Source organism: Centropristis striata, chromosome 2 (assembly GCF_030273125.1).
Source record: "Centropristis striata isolate RG_2023a ecotype Rhode Island chromosome 2, C.striata_1.0, whole genome shotgun sequence".
Classification (NCBI taxonomy): Eukaryota; Metazoa; Chordata; class Actinopteri; order Perciformes; family Serranidae; genus Centropristis; species Centropristis striata.
In genome coordinates this window covers 38907329-38932800 of record NC_081518.1, presented here as the reverse complement: position 1 = coordinate 38932800, position 25472 = coordinate 38907329, and the positions used below count along the sequence as shown (strand labels likewise).

General features: G+C 40.8%; 1 protein-coding gene across 1 annotated transcript in view; it reads left to right on the top strand.

Moving 5' to 3' along the window:
• LOC131985707 (insulin-like growth factor 1 receptor) overlaps positions 1–25472 on the top strand; it is a 54289-nt gene extending 28817 nt beyond the window's left edge. The window contains exons 3-21 of the mRNA XM_059350851.1: positions 4514–4817; positions 5178–5314; positions 5997–6141; positions 8029–8237; positions 8484–8610; positions 9832–10067; positions 11370–11537; positions 11643–11850; positions 13643–13953; positions 14478–14611; positions 16726–16885; positions 17011–17110; positions 18119–18189; positions 18276–18505; positions 19241–19348; positions 20492–20654; positions 21408–21537; positions 21672–21806; positions 23205–25472. Coding sequence (XP_059206834.1) covers positions 4514–4817; positions 5178–5314; positions 5997–6141; positions 8029–8237; positions 8484–8610; positions 9832–10067; positions 11370–11537; positions 11643–11850; positions 13643–13953; positions 14478–14611; positions 16726–16885; positions 17011–17110; positions 18119–18189; positions 18276–18505; positions 19241–19348; positions 20492–20654; positions 21408–21537; positions 21672–21806; positions 23205–23712 — 3584 coding nt within the window. The 3' untranslated portion in view covers positions 23713–25472. The remainder of the gene's footprint in view (positions 1–4513; positions 4818–5177; positions 5315–5996; positions 6142–8028; positions 8238–8483; positions 8611–9831; positions 10068–11369; positions 11538–11642; positions 11851–13642; positions 13954–14477; positions 14612–16725; positions 16886–17010; positions 17111–18118; positions 18190–18275; positions 18506–19240; positions 19349–20491; positions 20655–21407; positions 21538–21671; positions 21807–23204) is intronic.

Here is a 25472-nt window from a genome sequence, read left to right as displayed (position 1 = left end):
GTCTGGCTTCAAGCAGGGTCACTCTACTGACACTTCACTCCTGTCTGTAACAGAATAACTTGCGTCCTAATTGACTCAAACTTAACCCACGGCACTTACTTTTGCTATGTTTCTTGACGTCATCCTTGCTTGTGTTGTCTAAACTCTCATTTGTACCTCGCTTTGGATAAAAGCGTCTGCTAAATGGCATTGTAGAATTGTAGAAGAAAGTGGCACTTAACCACATGCGAGACAGCCCAAGTAATTGGTTATCTGACGGTTTCAACATTGAACAAAATATTTAGGATAGAACATGGTTAAGGTACTTTAACTCCCTTTGCGTCAAAATTAAAGTAAAAAATGATATGATGCATAACTTCAGTTTCAGTGTGACATACATTTTCGATGGATATCAACGACGAAAAATCTCTTTCAGAACGTGTTTCCTTCAGGGTCAGAGTAGTCAACAAACAGGGCTCAAAATGTGGCCAACAACTAATCATGGCAACATTATACTGTTTACATCTTCCAAAGCATTATGGGAAATGTATTCCCAAAATTGAGCGTGATTACCCCCCAAATCATGACAAAGAATAAAAGTACTGTCAAACTCCTTTTTCCTGATATAATTTATTAACATATGTGTTGACGTATACATTTAAATGGTTGACTTTTTTGTTTACCACCAGCATATTCCTGTTTGTGTTGTCTGGCTCCCCCACCTGGCAGCCCTGCCAACTGTGTGTGCATGTGTGTGTGTGTGTATGTTGCTTTTAAAAAAAAGACGTGATATGTTAAATGGTTGTTTTAGTCCCCTCCTCCTCTACCACTCCTCTGTCTTCACATCTTCTCTACCCTTCTCCTCCATGTCCTCTTCCCCTCCTCTTCTTTATCCATATCTCTTTCTCCTCTAGTTCATTCTCTTCCTCATCCATCCTTTACACCTCCTCCGTCTCATTCTCCTCCTCTACCCCTTCCTCTTCCTCCTCCTCCTTCTCCAAATCCTCTCCTCGTGCTGCAGCTCTGCATCAACCTGTCTCTGAAAGTGCAGTAAAGAATGTAAAAGCTGGAATCCATTATGCTGCAGATGTACAGTGGAATGCTGATGTACACTGTATATTCATCCACCCCCCCTCATCCCATACTGGTCAGTCGGTGGGTTGTGTTTTGGAGGCCACAGAGTAACAGCTTCAGCCTGAGCCAAAACTTCAGGCACAGATTATCTCCTTCCTCTCCCCCAGCTTCCTCTGTCTGCAGCCTCGAGGCTGTACATTTTCACATCGTGAAATTACACCTTTCCAACGCAGCTCCCATCACCCATCATGGAGGTCAGAGGGTGAGATGGAGTCGGGGGGTGGCGGAGGCTAGGAACAGAGAGAGAACATTCTGTGCCAGAGAAATGCAGCACTGGTTCCCTCCTGCTGAGCACAAACAGCCTGCTGAATGGTTGGTGGGACCACACAGTCTGAAGGTTCTGATTGGCCTCTGTGTCAGTCAGGAGGCGGGCTGGAAGGTCATCTCATGGGCACTGCCTGATGATGAATGTTTCTCATATCGAAACAACAGTAGATTTACAACAATGTCCTGAATTCAGCGGTCACTCAAAAGGAAGTGGAACAATTAACTGATCAGAGTGCCTAAAATGCCTGTCAGCACGTAGATACTGTATTTAATTTCGGGTATGCAGTTGTTATAAAGGATTTCCAAGCAGATATGTAGCATTGGTTTTACAGATTAAGACATTCTGTATCTGGTTCATGTATTTGGTCAGGAAAGTGTGTTCTGCCATATCGGTTATAGATTAATTCTCCCCCTCTGAAATTAGTATCTGCATCCGTCTTGAAAATTCCATATTTTTTGGGCTGTAGTGTGCAGTGGTTAGAACTGTTGCCTCCCAGCCAGAAGATTCTGGCTTTGACTCTGTGTGGAGTTTGCGTCTTCTCTCTGAAGTTTAGATTAACCGGTGAGCCCGAATGTGAGCGTGTCGTTGTCTGGTGACCTGTCGTGTGTGTGTGTGTGTGTGTCCTTCCTGTCAGCTGGATTGGCTTCCTATCATCACATTGTCCTTTGAAGGATTATCGGACAGCTATAACTTCTTGCTTTTACAGTTTCTGGCTATGCTAACCGGTGAATCGTCTTTCATTTTTAAGAGAAAATGCCAAAAAATGGACAGAATCCAAATGTGTGAGCAGTAAGCTGAATATTTGCTGGTGTGATAAGATATTATTTCATCATATCTCATTATTATCTCATTATTTGAATAAATGTTAAACCCCTTGGTTGCAAACCAAAGACTGTGATGGATGTCAGATAGTATCACATATCATGTTTGAGCGACAACATTTTACTGTGCTCTTTATGGCAGCCATTTATCCCAAAAGCACACTTAGCTAAACACTGAGCTCCAAGTTGGAGAGGTAGAAAGATCAAGCAGATGGTTGGAACCTCTCTGTTGTGTTTCAGGCTCCAGGACTTCCTATTCCAATTTGACATCTGTTTGTTGGAGGCTTTTTTTTCTCTCTCCAAGAGCCGTACAGTCAGTTTCCAGCTCCTCCAGCATCAGTTTACACATTTTCAACACAGTAATAAAACAATGTAAGCTGCAGATATCCTGAGTTAAACTTTGACTCTGAGCTATGATGCATTCATCACTGTAATACAAACAAGAGGAGCAGTAGTAGGCATCTCGTCCAGCCTGGTGTCTTCAGTTTGTTTGACAGAGACACTGGAGGCAACATGTTGAAACGTGTTTCTGTGTTTTATCACTAAGCATTCTATAAACAACACATCATTTCCCATAACTTCACTTTGTTTGGTCCCTGTTTAAACACAGCCCTGGCTAACCTAAGTGGATGACATAATCAAAATTACAGTTTTTTCGCTCATCTCGCTGTTTCTTGTTCAGATATTCCTCTTCTTTTTGTTTACCCCTCACAGAACACACACCACCACACACACAAATAAATTCAAGCAGTGATTCAAAGTGTTTCCATAGCAATTAGTGTTTGTTTCTGTGGCAGAAAGCCTTTGAAGGTCTCGAACGTTTCTCTTTGTAGAGTGAGTTTGAACCAATCAGCTTCCGTCTCTGTTTGTACTGTCGTGTTGAACCAATGAGCTGATGTCAGTAAAATTGGGTTAAAAGTTGATGCTTAACTTAATGGTGATGATGAAATGGGCTGCTGGAGTGTTTTGGTCACTCTGTGTCACGCTTCATTTAAACTTCCCTGCTGTAGAGACAAAGGCCAAAGCGACGTGTGGCTCCTTTCTTTACTGTCCGTAGGTCACTCCAGTGTTTTCCTTCTGGAGCTCCTCAATCAGTTTTCCCTATCATCAGTTACAATATCCTCTTATTTAGAGGGACACCACAGCAACTGGAAGAGTTATTTGTAGCAGTGCTCAGTGGAAAACCTGGGGTGGAGAGGCTTTTGTCACGGTGGATCTGGACTGAACCACTGAGCTCAACACCAGCCCACCCAGCAATATGTAATAGACAACCTGTCAGAGCTTTTATCCATGGTTTTGTCAGCTTTGTTTACATTATTTAGACAAAAGAAACATACACATACAAAGTAGTTTGAATAAACCTGCACGCCTTAGTCGTGGATGCCTGTTTTTTAACAAGCTGGGTTTCAGAGAGTTGATGTGTGTGTTATTGTGTGTGTCTGTGTTGTTAGGCACTCTCCACGAAATGCAAATCATTTGTTCAGGACTGACGCCAATAGCGTCATGCCAGAGGCTAATTCAGGCTTACTACTGACTGCTGTATTTTGTTACACGTTGATGTTTACTAAAGTAGGGAAAATGCCTCTTTACTGTGGGGGAGAATCGTGTTTGTTAGCTGCAGGATGTGGATTAAGAGTCACAAGAACAGGGAGATTCAGGCAAGAATTGTTATGATACTTTGAGTTTATGGGAAAGATCAGGCTCTCGTCAATCAGGGCTTTTTTAGTTCATATTTATTTGTATTGTAACCGACCATTCTCTACCTGTGTAAACACAAAAATTAGAATCAGCGCCCGACGGATATATCGGCCTATCAAAGGCCTATCGGTATTGGTGTATATGCTTTTCCACAATATATATTGCATCAAATGTAGCTTGATGTGTTTTTGACACTGAACAGTAATGATGTTTATTTAAGTATTTATATTATTCCTATTTATTCTTTATTTTGTCAGTTAACATTTATATAGTTGGCTGACAATGTAATACATTGTTGATATAATGTATAACAATGATAATAATGATCTATCATCATCCCAGCTCAAATTATTTTTATATCGGCCGCCATATCGATTATCGATGAATTTTCCCCCTCTATAAGTAACATGATAGTAACGTGCTATATTATTGGATGGATGGCCTCATGTAAATTTGGATTCATCTGCATTCATATGTATAATATGTCCTCTCTCTCTCTCTCTCTCTCTCTCTCTCTCTCTCTCTCTCTCTCTCTCTCTCTCTCTCTCTCTCTCTCTCTCTCTCTCTCTCTCTCTCTCTCTCTCTCTCTCTCTCTCTCTCCCCTCTCCAACAGAATGTCCAGAGAAATGTGGACGGCGAGCGTGCACAGCGGACGGCGAGTGCTGCCATCCTCAGTGTCTGGGCAGCTGCACGGTCCCTGGAAGTGACGCAGCATGTGCAGCATGCGCGCATTACTACCACGAGGGACACTGCGTGGCCGACTGCCCTCCCGGGACCTACAAGTTCGAGGGCTGGCGATGCATCAGTGCCAAGCTCTGCTCCGAAGTCCTTCCCCCTGAATTAAACAGCTACATCATCCACGGTGGAGAGTGCATGTCTGAATGCCCACATGGGTACATGCAGACCACACCCAACAGGTGAGCTGCGTTCTACCCTGATGGCTGAAACGGAGCCACTGGGTGGAGGTACTATTATTGTCAGCCTCTTCCACCAACTCTACACCCTGCTATTAGTTTCCATTCTAAAATGTCATCAGGACAGAAACGGAATATAATACAATAATCAGCAAAGACGAAAGTATTTATCCTTTTCTGTTCTATAAACTTGTTGTTTTGAAAAATAGTGAAGCTTTCTAGTTAAGTCATCATTTAACTGGTATTGTCAAACATTGACGTTAAAATTTTCAGGGACAGAAATAAAAGCATTAAAGGTCAGGGGAGAGCATGAACGTCTGTCAGTAAACTTGTCCCTCTCTATCTCTCCCTGTCTGTCTCCAGTATGTTCTGTACAGCCTGTGATGGTCTGTGTGATAAAGTGTGTGAGGAGAAGGTCATCGACTCCGTGGATGCCGCTCAGTCTCTCAAAGGCTGCACTGTTATCAAAGGCAACCTGCATATCAACATCCGCAGAGGCCGTAAGTACTGCAGCGTACCACAGTTAATACTAACATCTCCACCAGCACTCTACAGCTTCTCAGCTGACTGAAAATTAAGGAGGTTTGTCAGCTACATATTGTCAAACCATGACAGATGCAGTGTTGCCAACTTGTTAGATTTCGAGACTTTTCAGACCATCTTAGCGACAAATTTCACGACTTATTCAGACCATCACACTGTAAAAAAAGAAAAACAATAGCTACTCAATAAAATTGAGGCAACAGATTGCACGCAATATTATTAATTAAATCTGACTACGTTACAAGTTGAGTTAATAACAACTTAACAGGAAGTGCCTGTCAATTAAAAACGGACTAATTCTATTGTGTTGGATTCATTCAAAATTCTCTTGATTTAGAATTACATACACATAAAGATTATATTTAATGTGATCAAAATAAGTAGATTCCATCTCAAACATTTTTTATATTAAAGTTACTTAACTGCCTCAAAATCAAGGACGCATTTATATTTAATACATTTTATCAAATATATTAAGTAAAATGAAATGACTACAGAATAATTTATTACAGTGCAGGGTGCAAAATTTACAATTCCAAAAATTTTGTTCAAACAGAATTTATAAATACATGAATAGATTAATAAAAGAGGTGAAAAAATGGGTAGTAACAGTATGTCTGTGGGTGTCTATGTTTTTAGACAACATGGTGACAGAGCTGGAGAGTTTCACAGGTTTGATCCAGAGGGTAACCGGTAATGTGCGGATCAGACATTCCCACACTCTGAGCTCCCTGGCCTTCCTCCGCAGCCTCAGATACATCGATGGAGAAGACCTTCTGGACGAGTAGGACTGCACACAAATACACAAACATTTACCTGCAACCATACACACAACATCCCAGTTTCTGCCTCAACAGGACACAGTTAGCAATGATGTTGCATAGTGTGGAGTTCAATTCAATTCAATTCAACTTTATTTATAGAGTGCATTTCATGCACAAGGCAGACTCAATGTGCTTCACAATGTATACACATAATTACAGTTAAAAAAAACAACAAAAAACACAGAAAAACAAACAAAAATCAATTACAAATTAATTGAAGAGTGCAGGTAGACAAGCTATTCCATATTCACCACATATACAATTACTTACTCGCACATGTGCACCCACTCCCACAACCACACAGGCACACAATTCAACCAAATGCTGTAGAGAAAAGATAGGTTTTTAATCTGTTTTTAAAGTAGTTCAGTTCTACTCTTGTTTTTTTTAAATAGTAAAAAAAGTTTTATACAATTCAACTAACTCAAACTATTTTTTTCCCCATTCGGTCAAACCTGTTATTTGCAGATTTTCAATTGCAGTTAATGATTAGGCTACACTAATATTTGTATTTTATTACTCGGAGAATTATAAGCCAGTGTTTGCTCAGTAGGATCGTGTGATTCAAACATTTCCAATAACTCCAGATTGTTGTAAAATCTAAAAGTCAAAATGTATTGAAAGAAAAATAATAGTATAAATAAATGCCATCATTTCCAAATTCACAACAAAAATAGTCTGTTTCAATCCATATGTTATGACGTTTTTGCATTTAAAAAAAAACAACATTTTTACTGCAGTCACTTGCTGCACACAAAGGGAAGCAGGCACCTGTATTAACAGCTTAGTCTACTGTTATCAGCTTCATTCGAACACGTCAGTAGAAGCTTCATGTGTAAAAAATTACATTTGGTACAGCCATATTAGTAATATACTGTAGTGAATAGTACTCAACTAAATATTGACTTGGAGAAGGTTTTTTGCTGCACTTTTGCAGAACTTAATAAAAAGAATATTGTTATTCTCAATTTGCCTGTTGCTCTGAGAGTCGTAGTAGCCGAGCAGAGTAATTGTGCAGCGTTAGCGTTCTGATGTGGTTTGTCAAGGTCATCATTGAAAGTTTGGCAGGAAGGAGAGAAAAAGAAAGGATGTTTTGACTTTGAGGGTGCAGACTGGAAAGTTTTTTCCTTTTTATTTTGGAAGGACTAACTTGTTTTGGGTTGTAACTGTAATATCATCACTGATCAAAAAACACTTGAGTCTGACTGAAGCGAACGGCAGATGTCCCTTCTTTTCTTTTCTTTTTAAGACCTTGAATGCAGCACAGCTTCCAACAGTCCAAGGAAAGGCTCCTTCGGGGTCATGGAGCGGCCTTCACTCTCTACTGAGTTTGTTTTTCCTTGAGTTCATAGGAATCTTACTGTCCCAAGGTCCACATTACAGTCATTCCTCCTTGTCTGGGTGTTACCCAGTGACTCATAAAAACTGCATCTCCTCTCCCAACATAAAAAAGCAGTCCCTGGTAAATCTGAATTCTCAGGTTGTTTTTATCTTACTGTATGAACCAGTCCCCCTACTGTTATTAAACCAAGAGCTGAAAACCTGGAGAGGTATTGATAAAGTGCTTCTACCTTTTCTACAATTAAAATAGTTTCCCCTTATAGAAAAGGACTAGCAGTTATATAGGCCGTTAGACTGCTACATACCCTCTTTCTTTGACACCTTATTGTGTGATTTTCCATTATGCGATGAAAGTAAAGCATTGTCCTTGACTGGGAAATTGGCCTTCAGCTCGACAAGAATCACAATACACACCAACAAAGAAATGGTATACAATGAAGGTGGAATAAAAAGGCAGCACTTTGTTGACTATCACTCATCCATCCTCTCTTCTTTCTGCCCTGCAGCATGTACGCCTTCTTGGCAGTTGACAACCAGCAGCTCCAGTATCTGTGGGACTGGAAGCAGCACAACCTCACCATCAAGGCCGGAAAGCTGTTCTTCAGAGCCAACCCCAAGCTCTGCATGTCCGAGATCCGCAAGATGTGGGAGAAGACGGGCATCCAGGGCCGCTTTGATGAGAGCGCTTTCCGAAACAACGGCGACAGAGCCAGCTGTAAGAGTCACATGAGCTTCAGTCTGAAAGCCACAAAAATTTAAATTGCTACGTCCAGTACATGTACAGAAGTTACTCTAGTTTACAACAGTTTGCAAACGCCCACTCTGAGCCCGATGTTGTTCTGCACCATGTGTCAGTATTTGCTGCACTACTCTGTCAACAATTGCTGTACAATTTTACAGAAATGCATAACATTTCTTTGATTTAAACTCTGCGTTCCTTCCCTCATTCCTGTCTACGTAGGTGAAAGTACAATCCTGAGGTTTAAGTCCAACAGCACCAGCAGTACAAGGATCAAACTGACCTGGCAGCGCTACCGTCCCCCTGACTACAGAGACCTCATAAGCTTCATTGTCTACTATAAGGAGGCGTAAGTTTTTTGCTGGCTTCTACCTTCTGCTGATTGTAACAGTGACGGGAGCTGGAATTTGATTCCCTGAATATTCATTGAATCAGGGATCTATTGAAACCTCAATATCAAAATGATTAACAGAACTTTACATACATTGAACTGATGAATAGAATAATAAAGTTTTTGTTCCAAATTTAGCGCAATTTTTGAACAATTTTGCAGATAATCTGCATAAGAAAATTAATCTGCATTTCCGTTCACTAATATGAACGTCATAATTAATTTATCAAGTCTGTTTCTAGAGCACTTCATCGCACTTTTATTGATGAACCAAATTTTCTATCTCGGCTACGTGTAATTACCAGCATTTCCACTGAAGGTTATTTTTAATACACAAATTGAAAATGTGCATAAAAACAGGTGGATGAAAATACATCGGTATTAAATGTTTATGGTTTGTTTACATCAGGGATGAACTGTAAATAAAAATCATAAAGCAGGTGTATATAAAACACAAAATCTTTTTTTTCTTATTTCAATTTCCTCAAAGTTATCCGGCTTCCTCCCACAGTCTAAAAACATGCAGGTTAGGTTAATCTGTGACTCAATAATATATGTGAAAATGGCTCTGATTGACATACACTACTGGTCAAAAGTTTTAGAACACACCAACTTTTCCAGAATTTAATTGAATAGTATGCAGTTTAATGTCTCAGTGTACTCTGAAATGAATGCACATTTGCAACATTTAAAATTCTTTATTGAGCATGATAGTGTTTTGAAAGTAAAAAAAATGATTCAAAATCACATTATGTTGGACTAAAGGACTAAAAAAAGACACAAAATGACAAAAAAAAAGACACCAAAAGGCACAAAATGACAAAAAAGAGACACAAAATAACTTACAAAGACATGAAAATAATTAAAAAATGGACAAAATAGCCCAAGACTCCATAGAGTTTAGTTGTTAACCCATTTCTTGTTCCCTGAAAAAGGCCTACTTTTTTTTTTTTTTTTCTAATTCTGAAATGTACATTATTTTTCGGTTTTGGTTAAGCTTACCTTTTTTTATTTACCTCTGGCAGTTCACCACTTACCTTTGTACCCTTTCAAGCTGTTCATTTGACTTGAACTGCTTGAATTTCAATAAAAAAATGGAAAAATTGGGGTGTTCTAAAACTTTTGACCGGTAGTGTAGCCAAAAAGTAAATAATCCATTTTTAACCTTTTCCTTTCCAGGCCATTCCAGAACATTACAGAGTTCGAGGGGCAGGACGGCTGCGGCTCCAACAGCTGGAATATGGTGGACGTGGAGCTGAGGCCAGACAAAGAGTCAGACCCTGGAGTTCTGCTGTCCGGTCTGAAGCCCTGGACGCAGTACGCTGTGTTCGTTAAGGCTATCACACTCATGGTGGAGGACAAACATCTGCCAAGTGCCAAGAGCAAGGTGGTCTACATTCGCACCAGCCCTTCAGGTAAATATCATTCTATAGGTCACCAAGGTTACAAGCAACTAGTTATTAAGTTCAAGGGTGCACAGGCTGCATTGTCACAGAAAATAGTACAAACTTCACGGGGACCCTTGGAATGATTGCAAACAACAGAGAAGTGCTGAAAGAGTGAGACTGATATTTAACTGAGCCTCGGCCAAGTCTATGATAGCCAGCGATGAAGGAGAGTGTCTTAAATCGATACATTTACGTTCAGTAAATTGCTACTCTTCTGATGACTTTTGGCCTTCTATCAGTGAAAAGTAGAGCTAGACGGATAAATTGGTTGGTCGATATTTATGGCCAATATGGAAAATTTGCTCATTTAAAAAATGGTGTCATAACACAGTTTGTTCAACAGATTGCGCTCCAACATTACCGTGGCATCTCTTCACGATGTTGTTGAGTATTCGCAGATACCAATTAATCCAATGCTTAAATTTTTCTACATAATACAGTTGCACAGTGCACACTTCAATTAAATTAAAGTTATTTAAACCGTGCCAATGTATATACTTGACAACAAAAAATTGCCTGTGTCCATGCTGTTCCATAATTTTTTTCTTCCTATTTCTTTCTTTATTTTTAACAAAATACCAAAGTAAAAAATAACAGTTACATGAAAAACTGTATTCGTTGATGGTTTATCTTTGACGTCTGTGCATCTTTTTTGCGAGGATGACAAGTTACTGTTATTGGCTGTCCCGCTGTCTGCAGCAGAAACCAATCATTTAAAAATGTAGTGATTAGCCCCGATACAGAGTCTTTGAGATTGGATAAGGACATCCCTACTCTCTGATGTCGGTATCAGCATCGGCCCGAAAAATCCAGTATCGGTCAGGCCTTCGCGGAATCGTGGTTTCCGTAGTGCTGGAAGGTTGTAAGGTCATTGTAACTAAAATTCAGCTGAAGGTTGTCCATATTGCTGCTCGTTTGTCAAATAGATGTGGGATTGTTTCATGATGAACGTGTGCTAGCGTTTCTGGATGTGATCCAAACGTAGTGTAAGGAGATGGAGAGGAAGACCATTTTAGTAAACACAGCTGCAGCTCAAAGAGATGAAGAAAATCAGATTTACAAAACTACGAGATAATTAGATGAAATGGGAGATTGCCTTAAATAAATCCAGCTGCACTGTAAAGACGTAGCAGTGCCGTGATGTGATGAGAATCACATCTGCACTGGCAGACTGTTCATCCCAGCCCGAAGGGGAAAAGCGAGGTTTACTGTATCAACCAGCCAGTGACGCTGTGTGCAGAATGATTCAGTTTTTTGTCTCTCTTTCAGCACCCTCCATGCCTCAGGATGTGCGAGCGTACTCTAACTCCTCTACACAGCTGGTGGTGCGTTGGTCGCCCCCTATCTCACCAAATGGAAACCAAACTTACTACCTGGTCAGATGGCAGCAACAAGCCGAAGATCGAGAGCTGTATCAGCACAATTACTGCTCTAAAGGTACACACGCGCACAACCTACAACTGCATTCATATATTGATAGTTGTTGAGTTACAGAACACACCTGTCATGAAACATCATCTCGTCTTCTACTTCCTCCACCAGAGCTGAAGATCCCCATACGGATCTCTGCCATAGGTTTGGGGGACCAGGAAGAGGACACGAAGCCCACTAAACCGGATTCTGACGGGCCGGACAAAGGTCCCTGCTGCCCCTGCCCCAAATCAGTGGAGGACCTGGAGGCCGAAGCTGCTGACGCCTCCTACAGAAAAGTCTTCGAAAACTTCCTGCACAACTCCATTTTTACACCAAGGTCGGTGAAAAACTGCCGCTTTTGACGCGCAGCTCATCAGTAATGTCGGCTACTAAATCTTTGCGCTTCGTAGTTAAAAAAACAACGAGCAGTTTATGTACACATGAAGTGCTCTTTTTCCTCTTTTCTAAATTACGTTTTGGCTTCTGTCTGATTTAGGGAGTCCGCCTGCTGCCTTTCACCTCAGACATCTGCATCACATTATCTCTCTTTTCCTCTACACACACACACACACACACACACACAAACACACACACACTTACGGAGCGTGTTCCAGTTGATGTTTATTAGTTCTCTGTATGTTTTTGCAGACACAGGAAAGGGATGGATGTGTTTTTTACTAAAGATAAACAACAGGTGACCCTACATTTCCTGCATTTTCCTTTCAGCTGACCTCAGACTCTGACGATGTGTGAGCCAACATGCATGTCACCTTGTAAACTGAACTATATCTGTTAGCGTGACTTATACACAGGGACTTTCCCCCATGTGTTGGAACTGTCTGAAACATTTCGAGAAGGAACACATTTGCAATTAAGTTAATGAAATAAAAAGAAAGAAAGAAATTAAGTTAAAGGTAAATGGCCCCAGATCATAAAATGACTGTCATGAAATGGAACACACATGCTTAAGGTACAACTTGGTAAACTCTTGTTGCACTGTGGTCAAATGTGATAGTGGGGGGTGTGGTTAACTGAAAGTTCAACAGCTACACAATCAGCTGAGCTTTCACTTTCCACTTTCATGTCAAACATCATCAGCCTTTCTCTCAGACAACTACAAGCTTACAACCATTTCAGCTTTGGTCATCACAAAGAAAAGTTCCCAAATCTTGTCGTCTCTCCATTTAGAGACATTCCCTGGTGTCTTTTTGTAATAAACCCTTATTCTTCTCCAACCTGCATTATTTGTATTCTTCCAGTGTCTTGCCAGTTCCATGACATAAATGTCATCAGCACGCTGACTCGCTCACTGTGAATTCTCCTGACAGTGACCTGCTTTGTTTCCTCGTGGGCTCAATTGGACATGACACAGACTACGTAGTTGGGAGCCGCCAGGATAATGTCTGTTTAATGTCCAATCCAACTGATTCAGACAATTGTGTTCTTGAGGGAGGAACAGCTTTGGGATCAACGTGGAACCCGGAAGGCTGAAACAAACCAATACCTCATGTATCATTTGGATCTTGTTCTTCATCCACTTCAGTACACAAAACTTTCTTTGTAAATGTTACATTTTCTTTTGCCCTTTACCATTTTCTTTCAGCTTCAGCACTTGGGGGCTGGAGAAGAACTCACAGCAACTACTACTGTTTAGCTTGAGTTGTAGAATTTAGATGTTTGGATACTCTTCAATCATCTCTCTACCATGCTTAAATGCAGAACTAGCAGGATGAAAAACAGCTTCTTTCCCTGGGCTGTCAGAACTCTTAACACTCAGAACTCTCAACACCCACACAGGATAAATTAATTAAAAGGTGCAATAAAACGGACATGTGCAATACAATTGATATGTGCAAAACACTCAATTTACCTCATGTATAAATTATAGCATTTTAAGTAGCCATTTATTTATTTTTATACTTATTTATTACATCACATGTCCTTGTTCTTGTTTTTGTCCTTGTTTAGCTCGGTATTTTTTAAATGTTTTTACTCATGTTGTTTTTGTGTTATGATTGTCATAACTATGCACCTTATGCAGTGGCACTTTCAATTTCGTTGTATAGTGAACTATATAATGACAATAAAGACTATTTGATTTGATTTGATGCTCTTCCACTCACCTCCAGGCCACCAGATCGCCGGCGTAGAGATCTCTTCGGCATAGCCAACGGCACTCACCCTCATCCCCGCCGCAACCGGCTGCACTTCAACAGCAGCACCGTCCCTCCTCTCCAAGCCGCCGGTAACAGCAGCACTGTTGATGCGGAGCCAGCCGACAGAGAGTTTGAGTTTGAGGAGCAAGCGGTGACGGAGCGGGAGCTGCAGATCTTTGGCCTGCAGCCGTTCACAGTGTACCGCATCGACATTCACGCCTGCAATCGTCAGGTTCAACGCTGCAGTGCAGCAGAGTTCGTCTTCTCCAGAACCAAGCCTGCAGGTAAGAGGAGGAATCATTTTAATTTGTATGTTTGAACAGCACTATTGTGTAGTGTTTTTTCGGTATATATTTCTGCTGAAATGCTAAAGGTGAATGTTAGGATTTTCTACAGGTGCATCTCAATAAATAAGAATATCATAGAAAAGTTTATTAAAATCAGTAATTCAATTAAAAAACCGGAAATAACACATTGTATAGATCCATTACACACAGAATGAAACATTTAAAGTCTTAATTCATTTAATTTCTTCTCATTATAATGATTATGGCTTACATTAAATGAAGACCTTAAATTCAGTGTCTCAGAAAAATGTAAATATTACAAAAGACCAATTTAAAAAAAGTATGTTTAATATGGAAATGCACTCAATACTTGGTTGGGGCTGTTTGACTTGGCCTACTGGAAATGGAGTTTTCAAAGATATTCTAATGTATTGAGATGCACCTGTAGTCACTGAAGTCACAAGGCTGGCCCCTGGCATATGTTGTCGTCATAGTAACCTCTTCTCCCTGCGGTTCTTCAGAAAAGGCTGACGACATACCCGGCCCCGTGAGCTGGGAGGGCCACGAGGACTGGGTGTTTCTGCGCTGGCCAGAGCCTCCTCACCCCAATGGGCTCATCCTCATGTATGAGATCAAGTTTAAACTGGCTGCTGAGGTAAGACCCGTCTGTACATCCTCCTGCCACCTCACTGAGGACCTGTTGTGTTTAATAGGAATTAAGAATCCAGATAATGGATTAAAAAGTCATGCTTTCTTTAGAATTCTTTCTGAAAGTTTATTGAAAAATGGTGGCTGACCCCTCTGTCTGAGCAGCCATCTAGTTAGACCAGCTATTCTCAACCTTGGTGTCCGGACCCCAATTGGGGTCGCGAGATGATTTCTTGGGGTCGCCAAATCATTTTGGAAGTCAGCTCTGTCTCTGTCTTTTTTTGGTAATTTTGTGTCTTTTTTGGTCATTTTGTGTCTTTTTTGGTAATTTTGTTTCCTTGTTTTGGTCATTTTGTGTCTTTTTTTGGTCATTTATGTCTTTATGGTCATTTATGTCTTTTTGGTCATTTTGTGTCTTTTTCGGTCAATTTGTCTCTTCATGGTCATTTTTTGGTCAATTTGAGTCATTTTATGCTTAATTTTATGTAACTTTTTGGTCATTTTGTGTCTTTTTGGATCATTTTGTGTCATTATGTGGTCAATTTGATTCTTTTTTGGGTAATTTTGTGTCTTTTCTGACAAATCCCAAAGTAGCAAGTTATTACTTTCCAAGGAGTCTCTGGCTTGAAGCTGACTGTTACACACTCAGGAGGTCATAATGGACCTTTAAACTTATAGCAAAAGGACTTAGATTAAAAGTAACAATAAAATATAAAAAAAATATATAAATGCACAGACAGAGAGATGTTTTAGTTGTTGTCTGCTTCATTATTTGTCTAAAATTCGTCGTATCAACTGAGTTTGTATGATCTGAACTGTGCGTGTGGGATTCTGTTCAGTGAGCGGGGGTCGCGGACAACATGCATGTTAAATTGGGGTTCGCGACTTAAAAAGGTTGAGAACTACTGAGTTAGAGGACAATTAATATCCCCTTTACCGTAGCTTACTTCTGCTTCACAGACTAAAGGTGTGTGTTGCCCTTTTCTTTGCAGGTTGTAAGAATCCAAATTGAAACGAAGATGAAACAACTGTTTTCATTTTTGTTTCAACATTTTTTGTACATTTCCTTATGTTCCATCTGATGGGTTCTCCACATTATGCGGCTTTCATACGATGGGGATCACTGATAACGCCTTCCCGATCCACGGCCGCCAGTTGTTCGTTCCGTCCAAACTGTTGCCAATTTTAGGACTATTCATGGAGTTGTGACTACTGTTAGATGCTAGCAGAGTGCCGGCTCAGCCATGAGAGCTATTTGCAGGCAATGGATATGCTCTGAATTCCGCGTACAGCCACTTTAAAGGTGTTGAATACAACATTTACAACATTAACATAGCCACACAAAAACTAGTTGCAGTAATGGCTTCCCTGTGTGTTGAAATTCAAGCTTCTCAGTGCGTCAAAAAGTGACACTTGGGGATCCTGACCAAGCTCCTGTGATGATGTGACGAGTTTGGAATGAGAACAAGAGCCATGCGAAGGCAAGCCAAGACTTGTAGTAATACATTTCTGGGAAACATTTTTTGGTCATGAACAAGAGTGAAGTATCAGACATATAACCATAAAAACAAAGGAACCATCAGACGTGGTGAACCCTATTATTTGTTATAGATGTGGAAGGATGAGTCTGGCACTACAAGTCCTGTCCTTACTGTTAGTTGCACAGGGAAGATGAAAAGCAACAGGTCTTGTATTCTCTTTGTGTAATGTTTTCATAAATTATAAATTATTCATGTATTTGTTATATAATCTATTTCTTAAAAAAAAAAAAAAAATTGTATTTTTTTGGGGTAAATATGTATTATTTAAATATGTGTTTTGGGGGGGAAAAAAGTGTTAATTGAGTAGTGGAGAAGGGGTAGGTTTAAATAAGCATATGCTTCATCCTACTCCTTTTCGGACATGTTGCGTTCACATTACAGCGTTTGTTTTGACTATTGCTATTTTTTGTTTTGTTTTGATTATTCTCATTGGATGTATTTGTTTTTGTGTTTACTTTGTTGCGTTACTCGCACATGTTCGAAATAAAAGCTGAAGCTGAACTGAACTGAACTGAACTAATTCACTCTATAATAAGCTTTCTTTTTTGTTTGTGTCTGCTTGTCTTTGTGTGTGCATCAGACCGAGAAGCACGAATGTGTCTCTGGTCAGATGTATCAGGCCCAGCGGGGCGTTCGGCTGGCCAACCTCAGTCCAGGGAACTACTCAGTCAGAGTGAGAGCGACGTCACTGGCTGGGAACGGCTCCTGGACACACAATCTGGACCTCTACGTGGCTGAACGTAAGACTCACGCTGTCATGTGACCGCATCTCTGCTTCTTATTAGTACATCTGTTCTCCCACAGCACGGAAACGATGATGATTACTGTAATCATTAAAGTCATGAAAATGTTTTTGACCCAACAGGATATGAAAACGTCCTCTACGCGATGATTTTTGTTCCTATCTTCATCATCCTCATCATCTGCCTTTTAGTTTCGCTGCTGGTGGCCCTCAGCCGGAAAAGGTGCGTGTGAAACAGCAATTGTTTTACAAAAGAATGCAACTGCAAAAGACAAATAGAAACCAAACAAAACAAAACAGGAGATGCTGAATAGCGACTATCACAACATAAAATAAGTCCACCTAACCTGAGGAACCGAGCCAAACCGACAGACCACCTTCCCAGAAAACAAGGATAACATGTTATTAGGATTTTTCCTACTATTATTAATTTATTAAGCCTTTATTTAACCAGGAAAGTCCTGTTGAGATTGCAAAATCTCTTTTCCAAGGGAGCCCTGGCCAAAAGAGCAGCAATGCAGTGTTTCAAACCACATTCACACAAGCAAAACACACATTATCAACTCACAGAAGACAGACATGGGGAAACAGATCTCACTAAGGAAGCAATTACAAATTCCAATTGCATTAGCCTCCAAATTTTTAAATGCTCTAATTGGGATCAGCCTATCTAACTGCAAATCTGTCTGCAAGTGGTTCCAGGCTGCAGGGGTAAAGAACATTAAAAAATCTGTTTGCCCATTTCAGTGCGAGCTTTGGGGACAGACGGTAAGAGTTGCTAGTTTTAGGTGAGATATACCCACAAAGATAAGAAGAGAGCAGACCAAGATTTGATTTGAATAATATGGCAAAGAAGAAATGAAATTTCAACGACCAGGTTGCATCATTGAAGTTCTCCAACCAGCTCCAGAGCAGCTGTCATATCTGTACCTTCCAAACCGAGGATTCATCACGTTTCTCCAAACAATCAGCAGAAAAATTCTGCATCATCATTGTTATTTTAACATCACAAGGATGATCAATGAATCATACATAGCGCTCATGTTTAAACTGACCTTACAAAGTGTTTCACAGTTCAGGATAAAAAAACGCTTCATTGTTGCATTCTGACAATATTCTTTGGAAGCTAAAATTGTTATATGTATGTTGATACACTATGCAGATCCCAAAGGTATGCAAGTGGTTTGTGCAAATGTGTTTGTTAGTCTGTAAACACAATATTTTGTTCCAGGAACAGTGACCGGCTGGGAAATGGGGTTCTGTATGCTTCAGTCAACCCAGAATACTTCAGCGCTGCAGAAAGTGAGTGAAGTGTACATGTGAGAAATCCATTTTTATCTGAATAATATCTACGCAGGGTCTTTGTTAACATGTTGTTTTCTGCGTAGTGTATGTACCAGATGAGTGGGAGGTGGCACGGGAGAAGATCGCCTTGAGTCGGGAGCTCGGCCAGGGCTCCTTCGGCATGGTGTACGAGGGCCTGGCAAAGGGCGTGGTCAAAGATGAACCGGAGACCCGGGTCGCAATTAAGACCGTCAACGAGTCGGCCAGCATGAGGGAGAGAATAGAGTTTCTCAATGAAGCTTCTGTCATGAAGGAGTTTAACTGTCACCACGTGGTAGGTTCACACAAACACAGTAGTATGAAACGAAAAAACAACAAAAATTTTAAAATCTTATTCTTTTCTCTTCTTTTCTTCTTTAACATATCGTTAGCCTCATAGTATATTTGCCTAAGTCATATTTGAACGTTTTTGGGAAACAAGAAAAAACACAATTTTTAGTAAGCCCATTGGTATTTTAATTGACATTTTAACAGTAAGTTCAAAAAGTGTGAACAAGTTTGCATAAAAAATTAAACACATCGATTTCATAACAGATAAAAGTGACTTAGGCAGAATATGCCCTGACTAAGGCAGTTTTTCTCTTATAAATAATGTAGTTTGGTTTGTATGTAGCGGCAAAAATGCCTAAATCAAGGAGATGACTAAGGCAGAAAGTGATTTTGGACTCTAACAAGTGTTCTGATAGGCTGAGAACATAGGCAATAAGGCAGAAAGATGCAGCAGTGGTAGGAGAATAAAGTTTGGCAGATATCACAATTTGGCCAAAAAATGACTTAGGCAATTATGCTATGAGGCTAACGATATAGCACTCCTTTAGCGATGACAGTTAGCTCTTAAAGTTATGTACTTACTTGATTCATATGGTCTATGTCTAGTACCATCAGGTTGAATGCACTTATTGTAAGTCGCTTTTGACAAAAGCGTCTGCTAAATGACATGTAATGTAATGTAAATACGAATCGGTCAGGTCTTGTGTCGCGGTGAGGTAACGAGCTGTGTTCGGTGCAGGTTCGTCTCCTGGGAGTGGTGTCTCAGGGCCAGCCCACCCTGGTCATCATGGAGCTGATGACACGAGGAGACCTGAAGAGTTACCTCCGCTCCCTCCGACCTAAAGAGGTACTGACTGACTTTGCACCTGCAATAACTCAGCCGGCTTGGTTTGACTGTTTTTGATTTGACAAGTCTGGGTTTTTTAGTTCTTCATAGCTGACTTGAAACTTATAACCAGCTGATGTCTCAGGAACAAAATGTGTGACAGTGAGCTGTATCATGACCAAGACATTTTTAGGGTGAATCCATTTATTTCCAGATAAAAAAGGATCCCCTTTCTTCTATGTTTAATGCTTTTAGATGAATGCCTGTAGATTCTTTTGGAAAACCATTCCAACCACTCAGTTGGTGGAATAATCACACATTTGTTTTTAGATAGATGGATAGATAGATAGATATACTTTATTTATCCCAAGCTGGGAAATTACAGTGTAGCAGCAGCATTACACACAGAGACACTAACAACACAATTAAATAAGAACAACCTAGGCATACTTCAAGCAATAAAATATAAAAATACAATAAAAAATAAAGTGTCTAAAGAAGGAGTATGTATTAAGGAGTAGAATTCCAGTGCAGAATCAATATGAATATACAGTATTTACAGTATACAGTATTAGTAATTTTCACAAGAAAGAGTTAAATACCAGTGTGGATTTATTCATCTCCTACTGTGCCTAACTTTAGTGCATCATAACATATCAGGTAATTAATCTGCAGATGCTCTGATTCATGCCATGAAAAAGGTCAAAATGTGGCCAGCAGCAGGTAAGGTAAAGCCTTTATAAAGTTTTTATAGTCAGAAATTATTTTTACTATGGAACAGAAGCAGTTGTTGATCAATTGCGGCCTCTAACAACTGGTAAAGGGGAGCGAGGAGTCAGCTGTCAGTGACGATATAAAACAGTCAATAAAACAGTTTTGCTTTTTGTTTTTTCGAAATCCGTGAGTCACTGCAACTGCAAAAGGTCCTTGAGCAGACAGTCGTAGATGTGCACAAAAGGTATTAGGCTATGCAGGATTAGCTGCTGACAGACAGATACGCACACACATGCACACACATACACATACACACACACATGACCGAACACATGATCCCCCCAGGCTTATGCTTGGTGAAGATAATGAACTTTGAACTGACCTGTGGCTCATCAAAAGAAGCTTGTTCTTCTTCTGAGAACTTATTCTCTCCCATCTGTCCGTCTCCAGCAACAGTGGTCGAGCCTGTCTCTCCCTCCTCTGAAGAAGATGCTTCAGATGGCCGGGCAGATTGCTGACGGCATGGCTTACCTCAACGCCAACAAGTTTGTCCACAGAGATCTGGCAGCCAGGAACTGCATGGTGGCGGAGGACTTCACTGTTAAGATAGGAGGTAAAGAACTGAATGGAGGTCAGAGGTCACTCTGAGCTTTAGACCAGAGGTGGGAGGTAGTAGGGTCATGAAGTGGAAACATTTATTATGAGCTTACTGAACAAAGGGCAGCAGACTTAACCTAACGTAGAGTGTTGATTTTATGATTTTACGATTTTTTGTTTTTATTTGTATACATGCATATTTTATTTTATGCGGGCAGTACATTTTACATTTTATTTTATTTATTTTTATCCCATTTTTAATTTATTTTATCTTATTGCATCTTACTGTTCTATTGTTTACTACATCTCTTTGTATTGTGTTATCTATCTATTGTTTGTGCAGCACTTTTGAAACCTTGTTTTTGCTAAAATTGTGCTATATTAATAAAGTGGATTGGATTGGATTAACCTCTTGAGTAGAAATGCGATGCAAATAAACATCTTATGTCCGGATTTATTTTCTCAGAGAATAGGATCCAACCCATTTTGATTGTGTAGCCCCATCAAGTGTGAAAAGATTTAGGCCATTATCAATCAACCATTATGGTAACAATGATGTTCCAGGATTTTTTAAAAGTCTGTAATTCCAGTTAAGAGTGATCTCTTAAGGATTGTGGTTAATGCAGTAATATGTTTAGGTTGATAATCTCAGTAAAGAGCGCCCTCTTGTGGAATATGGACCCACATAACACAACAACAACAACCAGCAAGAACCATTTTTTTTTAATGCTTGTTTTTCATGTGCCTCTGTTTGTGTGTCTGTGGGTAGACTTTGGCATGACCAGAGACATCTATGAGACAGATTACTACCGCAAAGGTGGTAAGGGTCTGCTCCCTGTCCGCTGGATGTCTCCCGAGTCTCTGAAGGACGGAGTCTTCACCACCAACTCTGATGTCTGGTAAGAAGAAGTACACAAACGGAAACAAACTCGCACGATGCCTTCAGTTTCTGTTTACTCCTTCCAACAATATGTTCAGAGTATGGTAGCGATAATGTAAACACACTGATTGAACCCTCTCTCCCTCTGTGTAGGTCATTCGGGGTTGTGCTGTGGGAAATTGCCACTCTGGCAGAGCAGCCCTACCAAGGCCTGTCCAATGAGCAGGTGCTCCGCTTTGTCATGGAAGGAGGGCTGCTGGAGAAACCTCAGAACTGTCCTGACATGTTGTAAGATTCACATACAGTCTGCAGATTTTCACACATTTCTATCAACATGCCATTGTACTTTCTGCCATGTTTTCCTCGGCTTTGCTAGTAAAATCAGAACTTGATTCACACACACAATGAAGTGGTGCTGCTGCCCTTCAGCCTGCGGCCATTGGGATTTCCATACCGCAGTGCTGATTGCTTTCATGACCCGTCTGTTTGGCACTGTGAACTCTGGCATGCTCCGTGATGTGTTTGTTCTTAATATGAAACAGCCCAAGTACAAATCCACATCAAAAGAGTTGTTAGCGTGGAGGACAAATTTGGCCACAAACCACATTGAGGAAGCATCAGATGGTGAAGTCGTGAGGAGAACAAATGTGAAGGGTTTGCTCTGAGAATAACGACAATGCTTTTGATGAGAGAGTTCTCTAACGGCAAGTTTGGCATCTTGAAAAGCCAGCAGACTTGTTAGAGCGTCTTTCAATGAAACTGAACACTGAATAAGACATTTTGAGGCAACCAAAACGTTACAATTAACTTTCCTGAAGTAAGACAAACTGTGAAAGGGTCACAGCTCTAAGACGTAAAAACAGTAGGTAGTAACCAGGTAGTAACCTGACAATAACAAGATAGCCCCGCCTTAACCCATTGACGCCTAAAACGCCTGTAAAACCTCTGGGCGATTTTAAAATAAGCCCCTAAAACCTGAAGTTTTTCTGGAAATTCAACAGAAGTGTCAACACTTCTACTAAATAATAGATTTTTCAGCCTCTGTAGCAGATAGAAATGAAATTAAAAAAGTATTTGAGAGCTTATAGAAATACTACAAAACGACGTATCTGCTTTCCAGGCTTCAATGGGTTAAAGTGTGCCCTGCTTTATCATCTCTTTTACTTTAAATGGGACAAGAATTTATAAAATACATCAAGCTGCATTAAAGAAGACTTGAAACTAGATATTGATTGAGACCAAAAACTCATCTTGGTGTGTCAGGCTTCTCACATCCAGGCTTGATGTGGAGCTCCCAGTGCCAGCAGCTGGACCCTGGCGAAGGCAGCATCAGTTCTGGGTTTCATAAACAAGAAGAAGGGGGGTCACTTACGGCCGTTTTAGCAACAGAAAGCAAACATTTGGCAAAAGTAAATATTGGCTTGCCAGTAGGAAGGCACAGTTCCTCTGGATAGAGTCACTACTACAGCAGGACATGTTGATGCAGACTGAGCTAACCTCTGTGTGTCTGTGTGTGTGTGTGTGTGTGTGTGTGTGTGTGTGTGTGTGTGTGTGTGTGTGTGTGTGTGTGTGTGTGTGTGTGTGTGTGTGTGTGTGTGTGTGTGTGTGTGTGTGTGTGTGTGTGTGTGTGTGTGTGTGTGTGTGTGTGTGTGTGTGTGTGTGTGTGTGTGTGTGTGTGTGTTTTAGGTTCGAGCTGATGCGAATGTGCTGGCAGTACAATCCTAAAATGCGTCCGGCCTTCTTGGAGATCATCAGCAGCCTAAAGGATGAGCTGGACCCGTCTTTCAGAGAGGGCAGTTTCTTCTACAGCGCCGACAACAAGCTGCCCGACGCTCCGCAGCTCCACCTGGACAAGGTGGACAACATGGAAAATATTCCCCTGGAGCCTCCTTCTTCCTCACAGTCACAGCAAACCCCAGCTCCCCAACAGACCCCACCCTCCCCGAGCTCAGAGGCTCCACCCGCCTCCTCGTTAGCCCCCAGCTCCCCCTCCTCCCCCTGCACGTCGACCGCCGCCACGGACAAGCAGCCCCCCGGCCAGCCGGCAGCCAACGGGCTATCGGGGGCCGGCCTCGCGACGGCAGGGTCAGGGGCGTCTCGGCCGTCTCTGGACGAACTGCCGCCGTACGCGCACATGAACGGAGGACGCAAAAACGAGCGCGCCATGCCCCTCCCACAGTCCTCTGCCTGCTGATTGGACAGAGACACACACCAGACTGCAAACCCTGCCACCTTCTGATGTCTCAGTGGGTGGTTGTTTTTTTTTTTGTTTTTTTTTAATACATACAGCAAAACCATGTCCACCAGCTGGGTGTGGCTAATCAGTGAGGAGAAAAGACTCGCTGGAAGGTGGAGAAAACTGTCACTAAGTCCATGTTCTGCTGTACCTCCACACACCCTTTTCATATTATTCTAGTTTTGGTTTCTACCAGCTGGCTGTCAGACGTGACACTGCCCTCGCTGCTGAGTGGGAAGACCAACAAAAACGGTAAAAGAAAGAAAAAGAAAAAAATTATTTGGGGGAGATCTCTCTCTCTCTCTCTCTTTATGGCTGAACTTATTTTATAAATTGTCGTTTGTTACTTTTTTATATGTATTTTCAAATGGGAAAACAATATGTGTAGGCCTTTATAAATGACCGGCGCTTTGGTCGCTTTTGAGCGGGCATTATGGTGAAACTGTTAAGCATATCTAATGAAGAAGCACTTCAGAGAGGTCAGCGGCGGTCGTTCAGTAGTCTCGTTGTTCTGCAGGCTGGGTGTCAGCGTAATGCCGGGTCAACAGCCGATCCGCTGAAACAAACAACCAGAGGGAGAAAGGTCAGATCTGCCAAATTTGTTGCCAAAATTGTACTTTTTGTCAAATTCTCTCTTCTGCAGTCTTGCCCTGTAATTCTCCAACACACCAGACTGAAAATTGAAGCAACAAAAAGCACTTTGATCTGCTCAACATCATTCTTATAATCTGTTTTCGAAGGAATATTAAAGGGACAGTTCATCCCAAAATCAAAAATATGTGTTTTTCTCTTACCTATAGTGCTATTTAACAATTTATTTTGCTGAATATTGGAGAAATCAGCCGTAGGGATGTTTGCCTTCTCCCAAATATAATGGAACTATATTGCACCATTGGAACAGGCTAACACCTTTTTGTCAGATGACAAAAACAACTGCAATAAACAATATTATTGTTACTTCAAGACCAATTTATGCCACTGATAGCATGATAATATCATAGCATAATTATGCAAGTAGACCTTTCAAAGAGCTCTGAACTTTTACTTCTTAAGAATATTTAGACAATGGAAGTGAAAAGTATTAAAACATCCAAATGAAAAATAAAATAAAATGAAACCACACGACTAAAACAAAAAAAAAAATTGTTCCTGCCAATCCAGTTCTTCATTGGTTAGGACCTAGCAAAGTTTTTCTTTTTGGCTTAGGTGCTGCACCAACGTTTTATAGTGGTTGGAAAAGTCTAGCGGATTATTCTGGCACAATGTTTTCTGACGTAAACAAACACACTTAAACACAATGGGCGATATTGTACGATATATAGACATCTCTATGGCCGATATTTCCAATCACCAAAACAACTGAGATTGATAAATAGCACTACAGGTAAGAGAAATATAGTTTGTTTTCAGATTTGGGTGGGATGAACTGTCCCTTTAACTTCCCTCTACAGTCCTACACTACTACACTACTACTACAGCTACTGCACTCTATCTAATCGTGGACCTTGGTTTTATCAGTTTAACTGAAATTGAGCCACATCCTCTCACAAAGTGCCGTTCCGTTACGGTTTAAACGCCAAATCCAATTATTAAAGAAGCAAAAAATTTAAAATAAAATCCTTGAAGCGAGGACTGCGGAGGGAAGTGTATAAAGAGGAAATCAAACGTGGTCTCTCGATCAGTTCAGAGGCGTCCTCTTTGTTGTATACAAACAGGTA